The sequence below is a fragment of the Phocoena sinus genome, chromosome 1 (assembly GCF_008692025.1).
Source record: "Phocoena sinus isolate mPhoSin1 chromosome 1, mPhoSin1.pri, whole genome shotgun sequence".
NCBI classification, from domain to species: domain Eukaryota; kingdom Metazoa; phylum Chordata; class Mammalia; order Artiodactyla; family Phocoenidae; genus Phocoena; species Phocoena sinus.
Genome location: NC_045763.1, coordinates 60,874,730 through 60,900,146, shown reverse-complemented (window position 1 = coordinate 60,900,146; position 25,417 = coordinate 60,874,730). Strand labels below are relative to the sequence as shown.

At 36.0% G+C, this 25,417-nt stretch overlaps 1 protein-coding gene across 1 annotated transcript in view; it reads right to left on the bottom strand.

Annotated features, from left to right (window-relative positions):
• Window positions 1-25,417, bottom strand: part of LRRC7 (leucine rich repeat containing 7) — a 514,499-nt gene that overhangs the window by 167,517 nt on the left and 321,565 nt on the right. The window contains exon 8 of the mRNA XM_032604391.1: window positions 8,209-8,272. Coding sequence (XP_032460282.1) covers window positions 8,209-8,272 — 64 coding nt within the window. The remainder of the gene's footprint in view (window positions 1-8,208; window positions 8,273-25,417) is intronic.

Genomic DNA, 25,417 nt, shown 5'->3' with positions numbered 1-25,417 from the left:
ATGTAACATAACAATGTAAGTCAGACCATGGGTTCTACCTGTTCAAAACCTTCCAGAGGGCTTCCACTCTACTCAGAGTGAAAGCCAAAATCCTTGAAATGTCTTACAGGATTCTACCTCTCCCTGTGCAACTACCTCCGAACTCCCCAAATTAACTTATCACCTACTCTTCTCACTTACCCTCCTCCAGACCTTCTAGTCTTCTTGCTGTCCACAAGTCAGGCTTGCATTCATGTCAGGTGCTTATACTGCCTGTTCCCTCTGTTTAGAACGATCTTCCACCCAGATATTAGCATGATTTGCTCCCTCGCCTTCTTTAGGTTTTTGCTAAAATGTCACCTGCTGAGTAAAGCTTCCCTGGCCACCCTAACAATTACACTCTCCATACATGCATACACACACACCCACACCACCACCCCCGCACACACACACACACACTGTCTCTCTCTCTTTCTCTCCATCCCCCTTTCTTTATATTTCTCCTTAGCATTTTCATTGTCTTCTGGGTTTGGTTTGTTGTGAAACCTGAAATCAAATAAATTTTTTATTGATTCAATTTCAGATAATACATCCAGATAGTATACATTTCAGCATTTCAATGAGGAAGATGTCATTTTGAATTTGATTACTTTAAATACAGTTTTTGTTAGTTTTTGGATGATTCACAATCCCTATTCACAACTCAAGAATATTCTTGGGTTTACTCCATGATTGCATAATACACTTATTTTCCTTGTAAATTGTTGGTTATAAATTTGTACTCTTATTTCACATAATTTTCCCTGGTTCAATCAGAGAGCATTTCTTTTTTCTTTAACTTCTCTTGTTGACACTATTGACAGAATCACCAAGGCACTTGACTACATTGAGATATATGCCATTCTTAGAAAAATCTATTTATGGAAAGGGAAACAGAGCTAATTAATTTCATTTATAGTACCCAGTCTTATTGCAATAATAAGAAATGGCAATGAGAGAAAAATTGCTTCCTTTGAAAACAGAGGCCAAGATAACTTATTTTATTGCTAGGAAAAGGAAAGTTTAAAAGCAAAGAAATGAGGTTTTATTTTATTTATTTATTTTTTTGTATGTGCAACATTGGAAATTGCTTTTTAAAGCCCTCGGTCAACAGATGTTGCACCTATAAAAGTGGAGACCCCAGTTTGATCCTCCTATCTAAAAAAACTCCATAATTATTTTCAGACATAAAACACCTTTTAATTGAATGATTCATCAAGGATTCCTTTCAAATTCCAGAGTTGGTGGAAATACAGTTTTATTTATTGGTCACAGTTCTCAATTTTGTACTTTAAAGTTTCATGGAGAAACTCATTTAGAAGTATGTTTTAAAGTGAATTGAAATTGATTCCTAAAAGGATAACTTATTATGGAATGATTGTTTTTCATATAAACTAAAGCATTTCCTCCACCTCTATTATTGCTTAGTTTGAATCAAACATTTTCAATTTATGTAGGCACGATTCTGATGAAGATAATTGACTTAACTGTTCACTTTTAAAGTCAAATGATTCATTCATTCATTAGAAACAATTATCACGAGCCAGTTGGGAGCTGGTACTCTGCTAGGGGCTGGGAAAACTTTCTGGAGAAAATGATGCCAAAATTGAGTTGGCAAAAATAAACATTTGTTTTATTTTAAATGTTTAAGCTATTGTCTTTTAGCTGTGGCCCACTTTTCTAATATTCTACTTCGTAATTCTGAAGTTAACTACCTTTTTTTTTTTTTTTTCGGTACACGGGCCTCTCACTGTTGTGGCCTCTCCCGTTGCGGGGCCCAGCCACTCCGCGGCATGTGGGATCTTCCTGGACCGGGGCACGAACCCGTGTCCCCTGCATTGGCAGGTGGACTCTCAACCACTGAGCCACCAGGGAAGCCCTACATTTCTTTTTTGATATGTGACTCTGCATCAGGCCCTGATGACTGGGTGTACTGGAGAGGGCTGGAAGGCTAGAGAAGGCAGAAGGGACTTGATCATTCTACTTACTTCCTGGGCATTTAGTATCTCAACAGCAGCACTGCTGCCTGCAGTGACACTAAACTCCAGCAACAGCAGTTGTTTTCAGCTTGTATTTTTTCCACACAATTAGAACTAGCCTTATTAGCTCCTTGAAGACATCAGCTGACTGGTGCCCCTATTTAGAGGTCTGAGTGGCAGCTTCAAGTTTTCATAATTCCTTACATTACCATCTTCCATTTGGCCCCTAAGCTAGAGGTGGTAGCTGCTTCCTAGAGTTATTACATCTGTGGTCCTTCAGGGTCCCCTTTCTGTCTTTCCAGTTTTCTAGTACATGATTTTCCATTCCTTATATTAAACTTTCTTTGTTACATACTTGAAATAGTTTCTACCCCCCGCCTGGACCTTGGCTGATACAGAAACTGATGTGTCTCCAATCATTTTAAAAATTAGTTTCATTTCTCAAGTTTCTCTTGATATATCGATAACCTCTGGCAATGTCTGTGATCTATATAAATTCTATATGTGTATACACGCACACAATCTATGGCCTCAGTAGTTTTACAAATGCAGGAAATGGAAGCATTACTAATTAGGATGCTTTAAATATCTTCCCTGAAAATGGGATGGCCTGTTATAAGATGACAAATTGTATTTTTATTACTCTGCTTTTTCTTATAAGCTTTACTTGAAGAATAATTAACAAAATTTTATTAGTAAATGTGGCAAACCTACATTGTAATTATCTATAAAGGAAATTACCAGATATGTAAATATAATGCTTGCCCCAGGTATACATGCATCCTAGGTAGTTAAGGATGAGCGCACCTTGGGCAAACTAGGGAGTTGAAATCATTGGCTGTTACGCTACTGGTAAAGTTTAATTTAATTTTAATCAATTTAAATTACAAGTTAAAACAGCACTCAGCTGTTTCAAATTTCTATGAAAACACATTCATATTATTTATAAAACCAAACAGATAGTCTATACAACTACTGGCATTTCTTCTCCGTTATTTTGCTGAGTGACTCCATTCTTTACTTGATTTATCCATTTGAAATTTTTGTTTGATTCTATGAAATAAAGTGAAAAAAGTCAACAGAAACAAATTCAGTTTGAATATTGAGATTAGAAATTCTTGCTTAGTGTGATCTGCAGCCTTATTAAGCATTTAAAATAGTGACTTGTAGAGTGCAGACTATTTTTTAAGCTTTTCTATAAAGAAGCTTTATAGAATATAAATCCTCTAATACAGTCCATGGATAGCTGAATTTATGAAATCTTTTGATAAAGATGGCTTGACATACTGTTTCAAATATTAGAGAGTTAAAACGATGTTACTGGGACTTCCCTGGTGGAGCAGTGGTTAAAAATCAGCCTGCCAGTGCAGGGGACTTGGGTTCGATCCCTGGTCTGGGAGGATCCCACATGCTGTGGAGCAACTAAGCCCATGTGCCACAATTACTGAACCTGTGCTCTAGAGCCCGCGCACCACAACTACTGAGCCCACGTGCTGCAACTACTGAAGCCCGCGTGCCTAGAGCCCGTGTTCTGCAACGAGAAGCCACCGCAATGAGAAGCCTGTGCACCACAAGGAAGAGTAGCCCCCGCTCGCCACAACTCGAGAAAGTTAGCTCACAGCAACAAAGATCCAACGCAGCCAAAAATAAAAACAAAACAAAACAAAACAAAAATGATGCTACTCATTTCCTGATGAATTCTCTGAACTTTTAAATTCAATCCATCTTTACATGTGTTTAAAAAATGTTTTTTTATCACAGAAAAATATATATTTTTTACTCTTTAAATATTTTTGTTGCTGTCATTTAGGTGTTTTGTTTTTTAAAATCCATGTTTTGTTCTTTAATCCAGAATTTGAATGGTCTGTAGTTTAGAAATATCTCTGTCAGTAACTGACACATTAAATAGCTCAAAGAGTTGAAAATACTCTTAAAATGATCTCATCATGATGCCTCAAACTCTGTAGAATGAATCCTGGCTAATTTTAGGTGCAGAGGCAGGAAGACTTTCTTTAAGGACATGAAATAGATATTTAAAAATTACCCTTTATCTGATTACTTTTCCAGAAAAAACGTACAAAATAATTAATAAGATGGTATTTCAAAATCACTTATTTCAAAATCACTCATATTCATATTTAATCCAAATTCCAGCAGGAGAGACAGAAGATACAGTTAAAAGGCAACATTTGAGGAGGTAAGGACTGTTAATTTTTCAAAACTGATGAAAAACAGGAACCCATGGATAAAGTACACAAGAATAATGTATACCAACCTCATGCATGAGCACAGATGTAAAAAATATCCCTGACAGGATGGAACTGAATATAGTTTATATAGAAGGTCATGATCATCGTTATATCACGATCATGGACTCTAAGGCATACACAGACCATTTCCCAGTCTGCTTTTAGCCTCCTCTGAGCTGAGCAATTTTCTCTTTCTGGCTTGCCTTAAAGCTTTCTTATTTTGCTTCTTATGACTGACTCTTTTGATGAATGTTCCCATAGCAGAGTTTTTGGGGGCTCTAAGTGACATTTTCCTGTATGCCACAGTTCTCTCCTTTTGAGGGAAGGGGGGATGAAGAAAGGAAGTAAAGGAGCTTGGAAGCTAGAGCTAGTTTTGGGGGATGGTCAACCATAACCTCATACTATTACTGGATCCATCCTATCTCCTCGGGGCTCTGCTACTCAATCTGCTCCATTTTCCAGTATTCTGGCTCATGGTGATTTGCTTTGGGGCTCCATTATTTCCTGCACCAGTTCAGGACAAATAGCAATTCTTAGTTCATTGGATAAATATATATATACCTGAAATATAATCCTACCATACAGCTTTTGGGCCCCATGATAATCACTGAATCTGTTTTAGGGTCCCTGACCATTCTATGACATTGAGATCTTACTAATTATTGTAACAGTGCGAAGAATGTACTACATAGAGTGTACAGAGGATTTTTAAGGATTGATGCTATCCAACTCCACACATCAACCTACTAGTGTCCCATCTCTGACCAGCCTCCAAATAATGCTCATTTGACCTCATTAAAAGAAAATGGGGGAAGGGAGAAAGAATATACCAAAAATATTAATAATGATTATATATGGGGATGAGGTCACAGATTACTTTTACTATTGTCTTTATACTTCTTTTAACTTTCTAATAATTTTAAATGAACACTTATTAATTTTATATTGATAAAAAAGCCATGAAAGAAACACACATAAAAAAGTTTTAAGAATCTATTATGTTCCCAGAACTTTGTTTAGTATCTTCTAGTGGTTATTCCTGTAGAAACATAAGATAATTTCTTTTGTTTACAATTTTTTATTGTTACGAAAGCATCCATAAGTAGATATTTCTACTTCAGACCTTATTTGGGATATGTGCCTTGTTTCTCTAGCAAGCAGACTTCTGTTTTCTTCATTAGGTTTCTCATTCTCTTTTTTTTTTTTTACTTACTGCCATCTCTTCACATCTGTCTCTTTACCATGACACACAAAATGAATCATCTAACAGTAATCTCCTAGGTGTCAATATCTAGCTACAGATTGGAATTTAATTCCCTTTCCTCCATATGCTCTTGTTTCTAGAGGCCTCTTATCAGAGCAAATTCTCTTATTTTCACATTAAAAATTGTTACTGTCAGAGAAATAACAGCTAGCCCCACACATATGATGAATAAAATTCAAATATTTGATTAAAAGTAAATAACATTAGAAATGTGAAGTTCCAGAAATATACTCCCCCTAACCCCGCCAAATAACTATTATCAAATAAAGCACCCCAGTAGAAATGCAAAAAAAAATTAAGAGACTTAACTTTGTGACAGGCATAAAATATTGGGAGTTCAAAAGTAAAAAATGTTTTTACTCAGATGATGATTTCTTAGACATCAGAAGCATAAGTCAAAATATGTGTATTTAAAATTTACCTTTAGTAAGCTTATTTTCAAAAAATAAACATGCCCCATTCAACTTTGTCAATGTAAATATTTATAGTAAAATATTGATTCACAAAGTATCCATACAAAAGGCTTGCAAAATTATATACCTGACAGAACTGAAATTCATTTGAAACATACATTAAGTGTTTATTATAGATTCTCTTGCATGAAATTCTTTCAAAAAGTCTGGGGGATATATGGGTTTGATACCCTTGTTTTATTGAAGAGGAAGCTGAGGATAGGGAGTGAGCTATAGACCCAAAGGTACCCAGCTAACCAGTGATGGAGTTGAAAGTTAAACCTCAGTCGTCTGAATCCATTGTCCATGTTCTTTCAACTACTAGGCCAAGCTACATGTCTTCATGGAATCATGGGTAGATCCTAACTTCTTAACAACTAATTTAAAAAACTACCAATAGTTTTGTCACTGTTATTCACCACCTTTACGTCTCTCTCTATCTACACTAATAAATATCTCCTTTAAAAATGCCAGAGGTGCATTAAACTATGTACTGGGTCATTTTGCTCTACTGTGTTGAAGCCACCTTGCCAGCTGCTCTATAACAAAGTTGGGTGCATCCAAAGCAGAGCAAGCTTGGCAGTGTGATGCATCAGGCAGAAGGAAGCTCTGAAGTTTGTTTTTAATGGACCTCTTTCAGTTTGCATATCATTTGGACTCTCAGAGCCTGTAGACTTGCTATGGGGTCACTATTACGGTTATGGCTGGTGAGGTTCCTTCACAACAGAAATCGGGGATGGACTTCCAAGCATGGTGCTGGAGGGAAGACAGGACAGAGACTTATGCATGTATATACAATGATAACTGAGTGATGGCACTGCCAGCAAGAGGAAGATGACCAATGCTCCCAGGGGGTATTGCCTGAGCCCAAAGAACCAACTGGCAGGTTCAGAATTGCAGATTTAACACAGGAGGCAGTATCAGCCGCAAATATCAGCCCAGAGGCCAGCACTTCTGAAAACCAGCCTGAGGACAGGGGGTCTCTTTTCCTCATGTCAGAAAGATATGTACCTTCCTTCGCACTCACTCAGATTCCATCTTAAGGAGACAAGCAGGGGAAGGCAAGAGGTTACAGAGAATTTCTATGCAGGGAAGATGAACACAACCTAAAGGGACCATGTAACTTCTAAAATTAGATTTAACTTCTAATCATAGAAGAATAGAAGTCAGTTTTTACCTTCAATGAAGAGCTGATAGAGGCTGGGACAATGATCAAATTAGTTACGGTCAAAGTAAAACAAGTTAATTTTTTTGCACATTCAAGTTGTAGTGTGAATTATACCCTATCACCCCTATACATTGGCATTTACTGGGAATCACTTTTCCAGGTCCTGTACATTTTTTAACTTAATTCTCCTACAAACCTTGGAGGGGAGGAACCATTATAATCTCCATTTTATAGCAAAGGAAGATGAGGTTTAGAGAGGTTAAGTCATTTTCACAAGGTCATGTAGCTAGTAACATAGCTGCAAAAGAAAAGCTGATTACACTCTTAAATGTTTCAATTTAAAAATAGTTAAAATACAATTTAGGTGAATTGATTTTTGAAATTTGAAGATGTTCAAGTGGAAGACCTCTGAGTAAAACAGGCTGGGTCTGCTGGTAAAAGAGTGTTTTCTTTATAATTTGCATTTGAGATTTTGGTTTTCAGGAACATTTAAAGAAAACTTAAGCCTAAAAGGAGTAGTCAAAATTCTGTCAATTTTGCTGGCAGTGAGGTCATGACACATGCTCACTAGAAAGACACTTTCAGTACAATTGGAAATAAAAGGCCATTGACCACTCCTCTCATGCTATGCCCATTAAGCAGCCAAAGCTGAAGTCTTCAGGGTATGGACTTTGAGTTAATCAAGTCTTGGTTTAATTCTTGTTCAACCACATAAAATCTATATAAGTCAGTGACCACCTTGATCTTGTTTCCATGTTGCATGGCAACATGGCAAATCAGGATTAAATGAGGCAACATATATAACACTCTGAACATGGTGCCTGCTATATAGGTGGTGCTCAAAACTGACAATTTGCATCTGCCTATCCGTACCCCCGCTTTTTAAAGTTAATCCTAATATTATTCAATTCCCTGTAGCTTACTATATAGATAAACAATCACTTTAATTCCAGATTTTATTTCATTTAGCAAATGTAAATGTGCACCTGATGATTTAATGCCTGGGGTTATCAAGACAGAGCAAAAGAAATAATCCCCTGGGATATATTTATCAAATTTAGAAAATGCATTTGCTTACCAGCTCACTGAATTCATTATTGCCTAGGTCAAGTCTTTCCAACTGGGCCAGTTTGTGCATTGACCTATAACAGATGGAGAAAAATATTATTGTGAGGCAGTGCATGACACATCACTGCAAAAGACATTCCACCCACCTCCCTATCAGATTTACCTGGGTGTATAGTGCACAGATACGGGGGTATTTTTTAAGGAGAAGTAAGTGGCAAATATACAGTAACATATGCAAACTGCTGCCTGAAAACCTTTAGTAGCTTTTACCATGTTTCCAAATGCCAGTCTATGGATGGAGTTCTGGCCTGGATGCTTAATGAAAATCTGGGAAGCTTGTTAAAAATCTATACCAATAGGAGGTACCAATTGGGCCTCCAAAATCCATATTTTTAAGAATCCCCACAGGTTTTGGAAACCAACGGATAAACCCAATTCTTAGTAAAGCGTTCTAAAATTCCACAATATGGCCACAAATTCATCATCAATCTTGTCATTTTTCACTTCCTTAAATGAAGTTCTGTTATAGAAAAACTTTTTAATCTTCTTTTATTGAGGTATAGTTGATTTATAATATTATGTAAACTTCAGATGTACAACATAGTGATTCACAATTTTTAAAGGTTATATTTCATTTATAATTATTGTAAAATATTGGCTATATTCCTTGTGCTGTACTTTATATCCTTATAGCTCATTCACTTTATACATAGTAGCTTGTACCTCTTAATCCCCTACCCCTAACTTTTATACTCATTGTCTCCTAAACATATGGGCTTGAATGATGCTGCAGCTTTGAACAACCTTAAACCTCGGGCAAGAGTTGGTGCCAAAGATTAGACGTACCTTAGCACATGCCATGTGTAATCAGCATTTACAAAATCATTCTCAAGTATAACACAACATAAGAGAAGGGAGCATTTTTCTGATTTTCAAGTTTTTTATCTCCCTACTAACCAGAATGCTGTCTCCAACTCTTGACTATACAGAAATTCTGGATGCATTGTTGACTCAAATCTCAAAAAATTTTCATTCCTTCATCTTTAAAATTCATGTAGTAATTATCTTATAGGGCTTTTATGAGTAGCAAATGAAATACTACTGTAATTCAGACTCTGGCAGGCACTCATAAATGCAAAAAAATGTGTGTACTCTTTCTTCACTCAGCAACTGTTACTGAAAGATTATTATGAGCTAGACAGTCTTCTGGGGTCTGGGGAATAGCACTGGATGAAAAGAAACAAAAATTTCTCCTCAAAAGTACTTTACATTCCAGTGGAGATGATAGTGACAATAAATAAAGCAATTAAGTAAAATAAAATAATATACTAGAAGGTTATAAGTGCTATGAAGAACACTTAAGAAGAGGAGGAAGATAGGAAGAATTCATATAACATGACTGCAATTTTTAATAGGGTAATCAGGTCTCACTGAGAAGAAATTTGAGCCAATGCTTAAAGGAAATGAAGGAGCACCCTAGTGCCTAGACTCTGAAGCAGGGACACATTGCTTGCTTGAAGACATCCTAGGTAATCAGTGTGGCTGAAGTAGACTGAGGGACAGGAGAAGTAAAGACATGATAATGGGGAGTTAGAAAATATGGGGTCTTATAGCCCAAGACTTTGGCTTTGATTTTGAGTAAGATGGAGAGTCACTGAAAGGCTTTGATCAAAGGTATATTGAAGTGACTTGTTTTTTTTTTTTTTTTTTTTTTAAGTGACTTGTTTTAAAAGGATACTTATGATTTCAGGCTTGTAGACAGACCGAGGAGGACGAAGGTGGAAGCCGGGAGATCAAACAGGCAGTTAATGGAAAATGCCAAATGAGAGGTGACGGCGGTTTGGTCAGGTTGGTGGCAGTGGACGGGGTGAGAAGTGGCTGGATTCTGGACATATTTAAGATTAGATTCAAATGTTTTGTTGATGAAATGATTGTGGGGAGTAAGAGAAAGTAGAGTCAAATGTGATTAAAAGTGTGTTTTGGTCTGAACAACTAGAAGGATGAAGTGTAGTTCTGATGGAGAAGACAGGGTGAGCAGGGTTTTGGGTTCATCAAAAGCTTGGTTTTAAATGTTCTCACCTCTGTCCATCCCCCCTCAAATTTCCTCCCCAAAAGATAAATATGTGAAGTGATGGATGGGTTAATTAATTAGATGAGAAGAATCCTTTCATAATATATACTTCCATTAAATCATCACAATGTACTTTAAATATCCTACAATTTTATTTATCAGTTATACCTCACCTCATAAGGTTGAAAAAAAAAAGAAATGCTAAATTAGAAATTTCTATTGTAAAGCCAATTAGAGATGTCAAGCAGGAAGTTATATACACAAGTCTGGAGTTCAGGGAAGAAGTCAGGCAAAATAGATCTTTAGAGCATGGTCAGCATACAGATGGTATCAAGCCTTGAGCATGTGAGATCACCAAAGGAATGAGTGTAGATGAGAAGATAATAGGTCTGAGAAGATAATAGGTCTAAGGAGACATGAGGATGATCCAGGAAAGAAGACAGAGAAGCTACTAGGATCACAAGAGAAAAGCCAGAAGAGTGTGAAGAACTGGAAGCCAAGTAAAGATGGCGTTTCAAGTTGGAAGAAATAGCAAATTGTAAGAAAAATTGATGATATACCTGAGAAATGACCACTTGATTGAACAACATGTAGATTAGTGATGACTTTGAGAAGATCAGTTTTCTGTTTTAAGCTTTTGCTAATGCTCTTTTTCTCCTGTTCAATATGCCTTTATCCATACATCTTCAATACTCTTTATTCAATAACATAAACATATTGATTTCCTACTATCTCTCAACTTTTAAGGTTATCAAGATGAAAGCTGTTTTTCCTATTATCAGGTAGCTCATAATCTTGAAAGAAAATGGTTAAGACAATGGGCCATGTTTACCCAATAGACTAAATACCATAGAAAATATATGTGTAGGATTCTAAAAAAGTGCTTTTTCAGCGTTGGGGAGTGGGAGTAAAAAATAGGAGACTCGGGCTTCGCTGGTGGCGCAGTGGTTGAGAGTCTGCCTGCCGATGCAGGCGACGAGGGTTCGTGCCCCGGTCCAGGAAGATCCTGCATGCCGCGGAGCGGCTGGGCCCGTGAGCCATGGCCGCTGAGCCTGCACGTCCGGAGCCTGTGCTCTGCAACGGGAGAGGCCACAACAGTAAGAGGCCCGTGTACCGCAAAAAAAAAAAAAAAAGAGACTCTACTGACACTTCACTTTGTAGCAGTTGATCAGGCTACAGAATCAGAAGAGATGGATGTTTTTTGGAAGAGACATCAAAGGGGGCATTGAAAGAGATCAAAGCCCATTTAAGGAACTGCAGGTTAGTAAGAATGGTAAATAAGAAACATAGTAAGAAATAAGAAATAATATGTAGAAAAGGGCCAGATCATGAGATCATCCATGTTAAACAAAGAAGTTTGAGTTTTAGCTTGAAGGCAATGGAAGATTTAAGATTTAGATAGGGAAGATATATCAAATTTTTATTTTGGGAAGATATATCAAATTTTTTTTTAGAAAGATCACTTTGGCAGCTTGGAGTGGTGTGAGAAATGTGGAGAAGATGTGCTAGCAAAAAGGTCAAACAAAAGACTGTCCTGAAATCTATGTGGGATATAATTGTGGCCAGAAGTAAGACAATGGCAGTATGGATGATATGGTGGGAACTATGAGGGATGCACTGGTGAAGACATACTTGGTAATGATGATAGTTGGTTGGATGTGGAAGGTAAAGAAGGGGAAGGAATTGAAGCTAGTTTCTGGATTGAGTAGCACTGTGGGAATGTTGCAAAGGAATAAATCTAAGGTGGAGAGAGCTGGATGTAGTGAATACTTTTTTAAATACTATAGAGAATTTGAGGTGAATGTGTGAGTCCTATGTTAGGAGAAAATTGTGTGTGTGCACACGTGGTCACACACGTGCACATGTGCGCCTGTGTAAGACTGGAGCTCAGGTGAAAGGTCTTGACTAGAAATAAATATTTGAAAAATAAATAAGTGATGTTTCTTGTCTAGTCCACCACAAAGTTATCTCTCCTTTTAAGCTCACATACTATCTGCTTTCTTTTCCATGATTTATTTGGCATTGGTCACTAACTTTCTTGAATTGTTAGTTTTTTCATATATATATATATATATATATATGTCTCCTTTACACTTCAAGATGCCCAGAAGGGTCTGTGTGGGACCACTAGCAGTCCAAAGATGGTTGTGAAACATTGGCCAGCATTGTAAGAACATCTGACTCACCTCTTGCCAAACTTATACCACTGAATAGGTGCTTCTAGTAGAAGGGGCAGTAGTGGCTGTGCTCCATGAAGAGAGAATTAGATTTTCTTCTGAGCCTGGGAATACTGAGGAGTGGTAGATTCTCTCAAGCTTTGTTTCTAGACCACATTGTCGTCCAACAAACAATGAACACCAAAACTTTGGGAACCAAGGTGAAGGACCAAGTGACCAAGCATGGCAATGAATGAAAAATGACCACAGAGTAGTAAAGCCACCTGCATTTGACTTGACCATGTAGCCTTAGGCAAAAAGTATTCTAGTGAGAACCATCATGAGCTGAAGACCAGAAGCCTTTCCACAACTTCCTGAACTCTAGGAACTCTATAGTTCTCACTGATCTCCAAGATGCATATCACATAAACCTGAGAATATACATTTTTTCTAGCCATGGTGGTTAAAGAGAAAGACACAATTATTTTTATTAAATGAAGACATGAGTGATGTCTTGTACTTGAGTGTCCTAAAGTAAATTTTATTAGTTCTGGGATTTATCTCTTTTTTCTAGGTTAAATATTGGTGACCTCTTAAATAATTTCTTACATGATGGGGTTTCCAGAAACCTAAACACCCTGATCATCTTTATCAAAGTTTCTCTTCCAAACAGGATGAGATACAAACCTGGCACTTTTGTTTTTATAGATAAAGCTTTACTGGAACGTAGTCATGCCCATTTGTTAACATATAATCTATGGCTCTTTTGCACTGCAATGGCAGAATTGAGTAGTGAGACAGACCATATGGACCACAGAATCTGAAACATTTCTATCTCTGAAGGCCAACTGGCACTCAGAATTAAACACTGTTCTTTAGACGTGGGCTGACCAAGACAATGTATAAATGTATCTATTATGTCTTATGTTTCTATTAGTGTAGTTTGTTTGATTCCGTTTGTATAGGGATAGGTAGCCTCTCTGCCACCTCTAAGACTTTTTCTTTTCCCATCCTAGTTTTAGGCTATTGCTTTTGAAATCTTTGACTCATAAATTCATACGTAAAACTATATTTTAAGTTTATAACATAGCTTCCTATGATTCCTTTGCCATTCTTTTGAATGAGCAACAATTTTCCTTTTGTTTGCTCCGGAACAACAATGACAAAAGGCTTTCCCATGAGGTTCTCTAAACTCTTTCCTGAAGCTTATTTAAGTTCTGTTTTTTTTAATTTAATTTTATGTTTTTTAATTTTTTTGCGGTACGCGGGCCTCTCACTGTTGTGGCCTCTCCTGTCGCGCAGCACAGGCTCTGGACGCGCAGGCTCAGGGGCCATGGCTCACGGGCCCAGCCACTCCGCGGCATGTGGGATCTTCCTGAACCGGGGCACGAACCCGTGTCCCCTGCATCGGCAGGCGGACTCTCAACCACTGCGCCACCAGGGAAGCCCAGTTCTGTTGTTTAAAATATCTTTTCTTCTATTTTAATTTTATCTTATTTTATTTTCTTGATCCTAGTTTCCATTAATTACTATTACCAAAGTTTCATCCTATCATTACATTCTTACTTCCATTTTTAAAGTTACTTTCCAATATGATTTCTTACATATCTTTAAAATTTTACACTCTTATTTCTGCTTTTTGAAAATGTCATTCTATATTATTTCTTACATTTTACACCTTTCAAAATGACTGTCTTGGGCTTCCCTGGTGGCGCAGTGGTTGAGAGTCCGCCTGCCGATGCAGGGGACATGGGTTCGTGCCCTGGTCCGGGAGGATCCCACATGCCGCGGAGTGGCTGGGCCCGTGGGCCATGACTGCTGAGCCTGCGCGTCCGGAGCCTGTGCTCCGCAGCGGGAGAGGCCACAACGGTGAGAGGCCCGCGTATCACAAAAAAAAAAAAAAAAAAAAAATGACTGTCTTAACCCACAAGATTTTAGACAGTCTATAATGCAGCCTGTTGCTTTTCTTGTTCGTGTGCTAGTTACTAAACTATAATCATTGTCAAATTGTCCAAAAAAAGTTCCTTTTAGATGAAATATGTAATAGGTTTTTAATTTAATTAGGACACAAACAAGTGAGGCTTTGTCAGAAAAATAAAATAGAACTCATGGTATTTTTATGTTAGTAGTGTTTGTAAGCATTCATTCATTCACTTTGTGCTTCCTTACGGCAGGTGCCACGTGGACATTGAAGTTACAAAGATTTCTGGGATGCAGGGTTTCTCAACTTTGGCACTATTGACATTTTGGGCCAGTTAATTCTTTGATATAGGGGACTACTTTGTGCACTGTAGGATGTTTAGCACATCTTACATAGTCTCTACCCAGAAAGACCTATTTTTAAAATGGGAATGACCTTTCAATGAATAATTACTTCACAGGGTGATAAATGCTAGGATAAAAGTATGTATAGATTGCCATAGGAGCTCAGAAGAAGGAACATTTGACAGTTTGGTAATTATGGAAAACTTTAAGAAAAGGTGAAGTTTGAGCTGGGTTTTGGAGAACGTTGCTATATGAGTCATATATGTGAAAAGAAAGAACGAAAATGCTAAAAGAGTACATCTGAAGCTGAGGTTTTTCTGTGATTATAGCTTAAGTCCACAATACTAACATGTATCCTTAAAGGATGTAAGAGATTTTGGTCCAAAGTGAAGAAATTCTAAAAATTCCCATTAGAGTTTCTTGCACGAATCCCTGTCATTCTATCCTCAAGGCTGGATAAGGGGATATCTGGGATGCAGCTATCTTGTGCATTGTAGGATGTTTAGCAGCATCGAAGGCCTCTACCTACCTAATATCAGTAGTACTCTCTGCAGTTTTCAGATGTCTCCAGACATTGTCAAATGTCCCCAGGGTAGAGGTTAGGGGGGCAAAATTACTTCTAGTTGAGATCCACTGTGCTAGAGGAATATTCCAGGCTTTTATCTCCTCTCCTTGCTGATTCCTTGGGGGGTGAGCCTCTTATCTCCATTTGTTTACCTCCTTACTCTACTAGGTGGGGTCCCACGTGGCCTGTTCTTATGCACTTCAAGCAGCCTACTTGATTACTACTCATTTGACTGTACTCCTTTGTCCTTACAGTAAACACATGTGGGTCTGCGGCCCACCTCTATGTCCCAACACAGGAATCTGACTGGTGTGACTTCCCCTTACAAATGGCTTGAAGGCATGATCACTGCCATAGGTTAGGGAGAAAATATCAGGACTTGTTACAGTTTGGGTCACATTCTCTATCAGTTATGCCTACAATATGATCATCTCCTGTCTGAACCGAATATCTTTCTGATTATTTAGATTCATTTGTAAAGTTCACCTAGTTATCTGAATGAGCAAGTTCTAAGGAAATTGGTTGTATTAAATGCTGTTTACCAACCTATGTTCATATTATACATGTAAAAATTGTAGAAATGTATAAAATTTCCAGGATTGTTACATTTATCATTGCTGCTTCTCTTGCCTGTAATGTTCTAACTCGTAAATCTTCTCATAGCTGGCTCCTTTTCAACTCAGCTCATATTTTTCCTTCTCATATCCCCTTTACCCAAAATTAAATCTCTTTCCCATCTTCATGTTATATATTGCCCTGTTCCATTTTCTTCTTAACACTTACCACTGAAAATATTTAATTTAATTTTTTAGGTTAATTTTATATTTTAATATTTAATACTGAAAATTAAAACTTGTTTACTTGCTAATTATTTTCCCCCTACTAGACTGAAGGTTCATGAGGGCAAGTAAGTTGTTGATCTTACAAATAGCTTCTCAAACAGTTTGTTAAATGAAGATATTCATATGTGCGTGAATGAATAACTCTTTACCAGTGAGCTGTTTGAATTCTAGAATAATTACAAAGAAAAAGCACTCAATTTTTATCAGGCATCTTCTGTTAATTAACAGTTGCCAAGGAGGCAGCTATAATTAATTAACAGTTGTCAAGGAGATAACCTGATAGGCCTGTTTTAATGATATTGTAATGAATATACATTAGCTTACTTATTGTAAACTATGCTTGATGATAAAGGCAGATAAGGCTGAGATTCATCCGTCCCAGGATATCTGCATCTTGTGTTAAGTTGACATCCTGACATTTTCAATAGTAGGTTTTAAAAAATCCAAATAATAAAAAATACTAAGTGAAATACTTAGGTGAGTTTTTCATTTGTTTGGATATCTGAAATATAGCAAAAATACTCTAAATGGAGAGTAGTTTAGGGCATAGACTCTGAATTCAGACAACTTGGGTATAAATCCTGATTCTACCACTCACTTAGCTGTTTGACTTTAAGCCAATAAGAACATCTTTGCACCTCAGTTTTCTCATCTGTAATATGGGAATGATAATAAGAATCCTTACATCATAAGGTTATTTTGATGATTAAAATAGTTAATACAGGTAAAGCACATAAATTGTGATTGACATATGGTAGGTGTTCTTTAAGAGTTAAGTATTGAAATACTTACAGAAGAATTTCAGAGTTGGAAATATTTTGAGAGATTATTGAGGTCACAGTTTCTTGAAGTTTTCCTAAGGACTTATAAATGTTGTATGATTTTAAAAAAAATTTCAGATGGTCAGTACATTTTGGCAAATCTTGATTAAAAATGTTAAATAGATTTCTTATCAGTAGGACTTCTTATAAAACATACAAATGTTCATTGTGATTATTTAACAGATTCAATTAGCTTAGACAATTTCCTGTTTATGTGACCAAAAACATTTTTCTTTTCTTTCCCACAGGACATTTCTTAGACTAGGAGAACACTGTAAATACTTTTATGCAGATGATGAAATTGAGTTCTTGTCCATCCCAGTCCATGGAATCATGGACATACTTAGCCCATGAAAACACAGGCATGTGTGTTTCCCTATAATGAATATAGGATTTAAATTTGATCGAATCATCCTCTTTTGTCTTCTTGAAACTCTGACCTGTCAGGCCCTGCATCTTAACTCCCAATATTCACTTCAGGCTCTTCTTGCATTTATGACTGTTTTGGACATGCTTCCCTGGTTTGACTTTCACATTCTCCTTAAAAGACCATATTGATTTTTGCCATTTGGCCTTATGCACAGCAACCTCAGGAAAAAGAAGTGCTCCCTTCTTACTAGAGGAGACTTGGCGACTTGTTCAACGTCACACAGAAAGTTAATGACAGAGCTGGCACAGGATCTCTTTTCACAGCAGTGGCCAATCATCTAAAACTGGCCTGGACTGTTTGGCTTGATCATTGTTTAAATATGAATGTTTTTTGAAAAGAATATTTTCTAGAGCTCACTGTAGTCTATGCCAGGGGTCAAGAAACTTTTTCTATTAAAGGCTAGACAAGAAGGGTTTCATGCTCTATAGGCCATATGGTCTCTGTCTCAACTACCCAGTTCTGCCATTGTAGTGCAATGGACATGGCTGTGTTCCAATAAAACTTTATTTATAAAAAAGGGGCCACCAAATTTGGACCATAAGCCATAGTTTTCCAACCCCTGGTCTACATCAGTCCTTAAGATCTTACATCTAGATAGCTCCGTGGGTTTATGATATAAGCTTGGTCCCGAAGAACATTTAAGTTTTTAAAACCTGATACAATAGATAAATTAAGGACTGGAAATATTTATTATTAGGTAATTGCCCCTAGATAACTATATTTATATACTATTTGAAATTCTCATTTCTTAGGGTACATGTTATTGGAATCTAGGGACATTTATTCTTAATACTGTCCTTTGGTTGCATTTATGAAAATTAAGTCCTTACTAGCATGCTATTACTTTATAGCATTTATCCAATTGCAAATCTGGTAAAAGATTCCAGTTGGAGCAATGACGGGAAATAACACAATATCTTGGTGCATCTGTCACTCTGATAAAATTATACAGTCTATGATTTGCTTTTTATCAGATTCAGAGGTTTTATCTATTCAAGTGTACAATTACTTCTGAAGCCACATAAAGTTGGCAGAATTTTGTTTCTCCAAAAATTCCCAGTGCAATAACATGGGTTTGCTGACTCTCACAAGATTCTGCAAATTTTTGGCATGGGCTTATTCATTCCATCTTTTAACTTGTCTTTCAAATGTTCTCAAACACTCTCTAATTAGTGGTTATTCATGTCACAAGGATAGGAAAACTCCCCTCAGTTGCTACTGTCCGATGTTTCTCTCGTATTGGAACTTAGGGAAAGAATATACTATCTTTCCACTTAATCCATGTCCTATGTTAAATGGACATTTACATTTTATACTTTGGACTTACTGATTCTACCATGTTCTCTTGTTCACAATCTTTCTTTAAATGAACTTTGCATTAAACATTTTTTTTTTTTTTTTTTTTGCAGTACGCCAGCCTCTCACTGTTGTGGCCTCTCCTGTTGCGGAGCACAGGCTCCGGACTCACAGGATCAGCGGCCATGGCTCACGGGCCTAGCCGCTCCGCCGCATGTGGGATCTTCCCGGACTGGGGCATGAACCCCTGTCCCCTGAATCAGCAGGCGGACTCTCAACCACTGCGCCACCAGGGAAACCCTGTATTATACATTTTGAAGTAAATCATTCCTTACAACACAAGTACTAAAGACAAGAAGGCCCAGGAATTGATATTCTTTAAAAATGCAACTAGCAGCATACCTCGTTGAAGAAACATAAACTTATTATATTTACACACAAGGAAAAATTTAAAATCCATTGTCCAGTAACATAATATAATTTCTATGATAAAATGTTTTCTATAAAGATTCTCCCTTAATGGCCTACATGAGAAAATAATCTTAAAAAAAAAGAGTGGATATATGTATATGTATAACTGATTCACTTTGCTGTACACCTGAAACTGATACAACATTGTAAATCAACTATACTCCAATAAAAATTTTAAAAAAATTCTTCCTCGATTATTACTATATCTTAAGCCAATGTCACAGCTACAATATTTATGTACTCTCCATCATTTCAATTCAACTTTCCCCTAAGAACAGCAACAAAAAGCTAAACTGGCTTCTTGGATCTCCCAGAAGGATATGTAACCAAACTAAACACCTATTATTCTGTCAAAGAATATTGGGAAGACAATTTTTTAGAATTCGTCTAATTAAGCAATTTGTGAATGCTTCTAATTAAGATGTTTCTTTCTCCTTGCAGTATTTACATTTTTAGAATAAATATTTAAAATATATAATTTACATCAAGCTGTCACATTATTTTGAGTATTTCCTTGGGAAATATTTTTTCCTTTTAAATATTCAACATTTAAAAGTTTAAGCTGATTTCATGATGTCTTATTGGAAAACTTTTCTTTCCTATAACTACGTATCTTTAATTTAATGCATAACATGAAAAAAAATTATGTATGAAGAAATAAACTTACAAGTAACCTCTCAAGAATAGCTTTAGTTTATATAGTAAGATAAACTTCTCCAGTGAAATAGATTAAAGTATAAAATAGAACCTTGTGAACAGCAACCAGCTGTAAGACAAATTCTGCACTACTCTAATTAGATTGAGGAGAAGACTGAATTTCATTCCTCTCTCTCTAGTCTTCTTGGGTTTATGACCAGAACCAGTCATTCATTCACTCTGAACGTGAGTTTTCCCACTGGCCAAAAATTATTGTGCATTCCTAACTCATGACAATGCAGTAAAGATAAAATTGTACTTGTAAGACTTTTTGAACTCTTTCTGGAGAAACGGTGCCATATGAGCAGAAACCATGACAATTATCTCTGTGTATGGTCACACTTCAGGAACTGAAGCTCCTGGCTTGCACTGAAGCAGTCTAATCAAGAGGTTATGGGAAACATAATCAGCTATGAAGATGCTCATTTTCACTAGAATATGCTGCAACCTACATTAGAAGCTCATGAAGAGATTTCAAACGCTACTGAAAAAATACTCAGGCACAGTTAAGCTATTTTAAAACTCATAGATAACTGAGCAGGGAAAAACAAATTTCTTTCCTAAGAGACTCTTCACACACACACACACACACACACACACACACACACACACAGGCTCATTGTTTCAGGCTCATTATTTCTTCCTATTATTCAATGAAAAAATTACAACTTGTCACTTTGGGCTTTGTAAATATTAATTCATGTACTTTTATGTAGATCTGGCCTTAGATTGTTGATACCCTAACTAATGTAAAATACAGAAACAACCCTGTGACTAAGATGTCGGAGAATTTGACCTTTAGCAGATAAAGGCCTTTGAAAATAATCTGCCAAGGTAGCCATGGCTGGTTTCCCAGGCAACTGTCATTTCCTTTCCCTTTCTTCCTTGCCAGCGGTATCTGCCCTGCATCAGAGACTGGAAATCCCAAATAGTCATGAGGCAAACCTCCTCTGCAGCTAGGATATGAGCATATGACTCAGTTCTGGCCACTAGAACAGGAAGAGGAGGAGAAGAGATTCTGAGGGAGATCCTGAGAAAGATTTTTCCCCCTGGTTTAAAAGAGGGAGAGAGACATGAAAACTTTTTTACCTGTCCCTCTTTTTCCTCTTTTTTTCATGGTTGAATGAGAGTGTGATGTCTGGAGTTGCAGCAGACACTATGAAACCATGAGGTAACAATTCCAAGGATGAAAGCCAACATGCTGGGAATAGTGTAGAAAAATCGAAAAAGACTGAGCTTTTGGTAAAATCATTAAGCTACTGAAACAAACTCTGGAACTGCTTATCTTGAGACTTTGTTATGGACAACAAGGTACCTATTATTTAAAAAGTCACTTTTACTCAGAATTCTGTTTCTTATTGCCAAAAGCATACTTCTAAATACACTCATTCTACTGAGCTATTAGGTACCTAAAAGAGCATCACATGGTTTTTTGGTGGCAGACCTAAAGTAAAAATAGAGGTCTTTTAAGGCCCAGAGGTGTCTGATACACCACACATTAAAAAAAATTCCTGATTTATTAATTTGAGTTTTAGTAGATTTTAGGCAAAAAAAAAAAAAATAAATAGTTTTAAAACTTTTGTTCTTGATTAGAAAAAAACTTTTTGATAATACTAAGCTAGCAAAGAAATGAATATATTACTACTTAATTAAATTAAGTACAAAGGTGCTTTTGGGATCATGAGAGATAATGTGCATTCACATATATACACTAATATGTATAAAATAGATAATAAGAACATGCTGTAATTAAACTAAAAAACCAGAAAATATGTATAAAAGTATTTGCATAGCCTTTGCAGCTTTAATTGATTTTATTTTTTTCCACTTTTATTGAGCTATAACTGAAATATAGCACTGTATAAGTTTAAGGTATACAGCATGATGATTTGACTTATATATATCATGAAGTGATTACCACAATAAGTTTAGTCAACATCCATCATCTCATGTAGATACAAAATAAAAGAAAAGGAAAAATATTTTTTCCTGTGATGAGAACTCTTGGTATTTACTCTCTTAACAACTTTCCTATATAATATACAGCAGTGTTCATTATGTTAATCATGTTATGCACTACATCCCTAGTACTTATTTACCTTATCACCTTCCTTCAATTCCCCCTCCTTGTCCCCTCATCTCTGGTAACCACAAATCTGATCTCTTTTTCTATGAGCTTGTTTGTTTTCTTGTATGTTTTTGAAGTAGAGCTGACCTACAACACAATGTTAGTTCCTGGTGCACAACGTAGTGATTTGACATGTCTATGCATTACAAATTGATCACCATGATGTCTAGTTACCATCTGTCACCACACAAAGTTAAAACATTATTATTGACTCTATTCTCCATGCTGTACATTTCATCCTTGTTACTCATTTATTTTGTAACTAGAAGTTTGTACTACTTTCCCTCACCTATTTCACTCATCCTCCTGATCGCTTTTCCCTCTGGCAACCATCTGTTCTCTGTGTCTATGACTCTTTCTGTTTTGTTTTGTTTGTTCATGTGTTTTATTTTTCAGACTCCACATGTAAGTGAAATCATATAGTATTTGTCTTTCTCTGTCTGACTTATTTTATTTAGCATAATACCTTCTAGGTCCAACAATGTTCAAAGTAGTTTAAATTTTTTCCTTCCTGCATTTGACTTATCAATATTCTAGTTTTCCATTTTGACAATTTCTTTTTCATAAATTATTCTGTGGGTTTTTGTATGATTTCTGATGTTTATAATTTCAACTTTTCAGAAACCATGACTGTGATTCTATATATATTCTATTTCTTTTATTTTTTTATTACTTTATAGTTTTGAAAATATGGTAAAGATGTTAATATTTTTCAAGTTTGTATGCCTCTTCACTTTTATGTTTATTATATCTTCAAAGAAAATTACTCCACAAATCTTTTCTTCTAAATTCAGTTAATTAGAAAAATTGTTTTTTATTATTATGATTATAAATTAAAATTATTAATTTTTCTTAATTTCCTAAATTAAGTTTCTTAAAATAATATTTGCCTCAGACTCAACTAGATATTTTTTCTTCTATGTATTTATTACTAGAGATTCTTCCCTTAGTATTTGAATGCTAAAACCTACATTACTGGTATATTTTTTCATAGTGTCTATCAATACATAGAAATAAAATTAGCTTTTATTTAATAATTGGAATGATATGTGCTTTTAGCTGCATATGTTCACTTAAAATAGCAATTTAGTAATAAATTTCACTTAGGATAACTTTTTGATTGGTCTTAACCAGGACTAATTTTTTCCCCATGGATATAAATTGGCATAAAGATTATCATTCTAAAATATGATTATAACAATCAGTACTTAGAAGTTGTGAAATAAAATATAATAGGATAGCAATCAGAAATAACGGACTGTACAATAGAAACCAAATAGAACAATGGGTAAAAAATCAACTCTAGATGAGACCATTGTGAAATGTGCCTCATAATGAAAGCTCATTTCAATCAAAGAACTGTAAAAGACACTGAATTCTAATAGCATTATTTCTTATGGGTAATTATATTTATATAAAGGCAATCTTGCTTTAAAAAAGTCATAAGTTCAGCCATTGATTCTCAACATGCTGTCAAAAAAATGATATTTCTGAACCTGAATTTTACACTTAGCTAACTGCCCAAAAAGGAAGAAAGGTCTGATTCTTCATATCATCATTATCATTGTAGACAAAATAACAAGTTGACTATCTTACTTTGGTACTACCCTGATACTTCATTTTACAAATTCCTTGTAAATTATGCCTTTTAAATTCATTAACCAAACAATTCTTTCTTTAATATAACAAACATCTCTTGAGCACATATCAGATGGCTAGGCTAAGGGCTGGCACTAAGATGTGGTCACTTCCTTCAGGTACCTCACAACTTAGTGAAGTGGACATAAAAACCTACAATTAACAATAATAATGGATAATATGAAATTTTTATTATGTGTTTAATAGTAATTCAAGGATTTACATAACAAAACACAGTCCCTGCCCTGATGGAGCTTATATTCTATGAGAAAATTAAGAAATTAAGTAATTTTGAAATTAATGTGTTAATGTATTATGCCTGGGATTCATGCTACCTAGAAGATGTCGTGTTTTGAGAACGTGTAATTCAGGAACTGACCCAGAGATGGCTTCATATCAGATAATATTGACATTAGGGGTTATGAGATGAAGAGTTCACCAGATGGAGAAGGCAGAAAGGGATTTTCAAACAAGGAAAATGACACGAGCATCAGCATTTTCCTAGGTATTAAAGTATTCGACATGTTCGGGAAATAGAAAAGTATTTTCTCAGTAAAATTCTCAGCAACATAAAGGGACTCAGAGGACTTCTTTATTTCCTTAGTGTTAAAGCCCAAAGAAGACAGAAAGTTCTTTCTCAAAGCAGTTCACTCTTGGAGAAGACCGGTTCAGAGAATTATTCCCCTGTCAGGCCACAGTGGGTTATGTTCCCAGGGCAAGCTGGACCTTCACACTGTGAGCAGAGCTCACAGGTCTTGCGAATGGAGAACCATCAGTGCCAAAATAAGAAGATGGAGCCCAAGTCCCTTTAAGGAAAGGAAGGATTGATTGTCCCAATAAAGCAACGGTAGAAAGAACTTGCCTCTTATTTCTCTATTTTCTATTTTGATGAATGTTACCACTACCTCCCTTGTAGCCTAAAATAGAAACTTGGAAGTTATTCTAAACTTGTTTTTTCTCTATCACCTTCCAAATTAGTCAATTACAAACACCTGTTTATTCTACCTCTGTTATATGTCTTGAATATATGTTCTCTTTTCATCCTCTCTGCCTGATCCAAAGAAGGCTTCATATCAAATAATACTAGAATTAGGGTTTAAGAGATGAAGAGTCCCTTAGCTCCTCTCACTTGTTAGTTTACTTACTTCTTGGTTTAACCTCTTTTACTTCTTGGACTATGGTGACCAGGCCTTGTAACAGCCTCTTTGCTAGTTTGCCTGCCTCCAGTTTCAGCTTCTTCCAATCCATACTTATCATTGTCACAAGAGTAATCCCCCAAATAATTTGGTCATGTCATTTCTGGGCTCAGAAACCAAATTATTTCAGGAAAAGGTCCAAATTCATCAACATTGCATTCAAGGAAATTATAATTTGACACCAGTTTACTTTTCTGGTTTTATTGACTGCAAAACCCCTACACATATTATAATCTACAGACATTTATAGTGTCCTAAATGAGCTAGGTTCTCTAATGGGAGCCATTCTCTGGTAGATTTATCTTTGGAGGTTGTGAGAATAAATTTAGCCCTTTTAAATATACCTCAGAGGACTTCTCAGATTAAAAAATACAATTGAGAATAATTGAATTTTTATGAGGAGCAATTACTGGGGAAAATATTTGTTATGGTTTTGCATCTTGAAAAGTATTAGGTTATCAAAGTAATATATTATCAAATAAGCTGTTATACTTTTTATAGATCAAAAAAATACCAAAGCTTTTGGTTTGTATGCAACTAATATGAAGTCTCTCATGCGAAGCTGAGCAATAGAAAATATTTAAAAATCTATGTAAGGGATGTAATGTACAACATAATGACTATAGGTAACACTGCTGTATGAT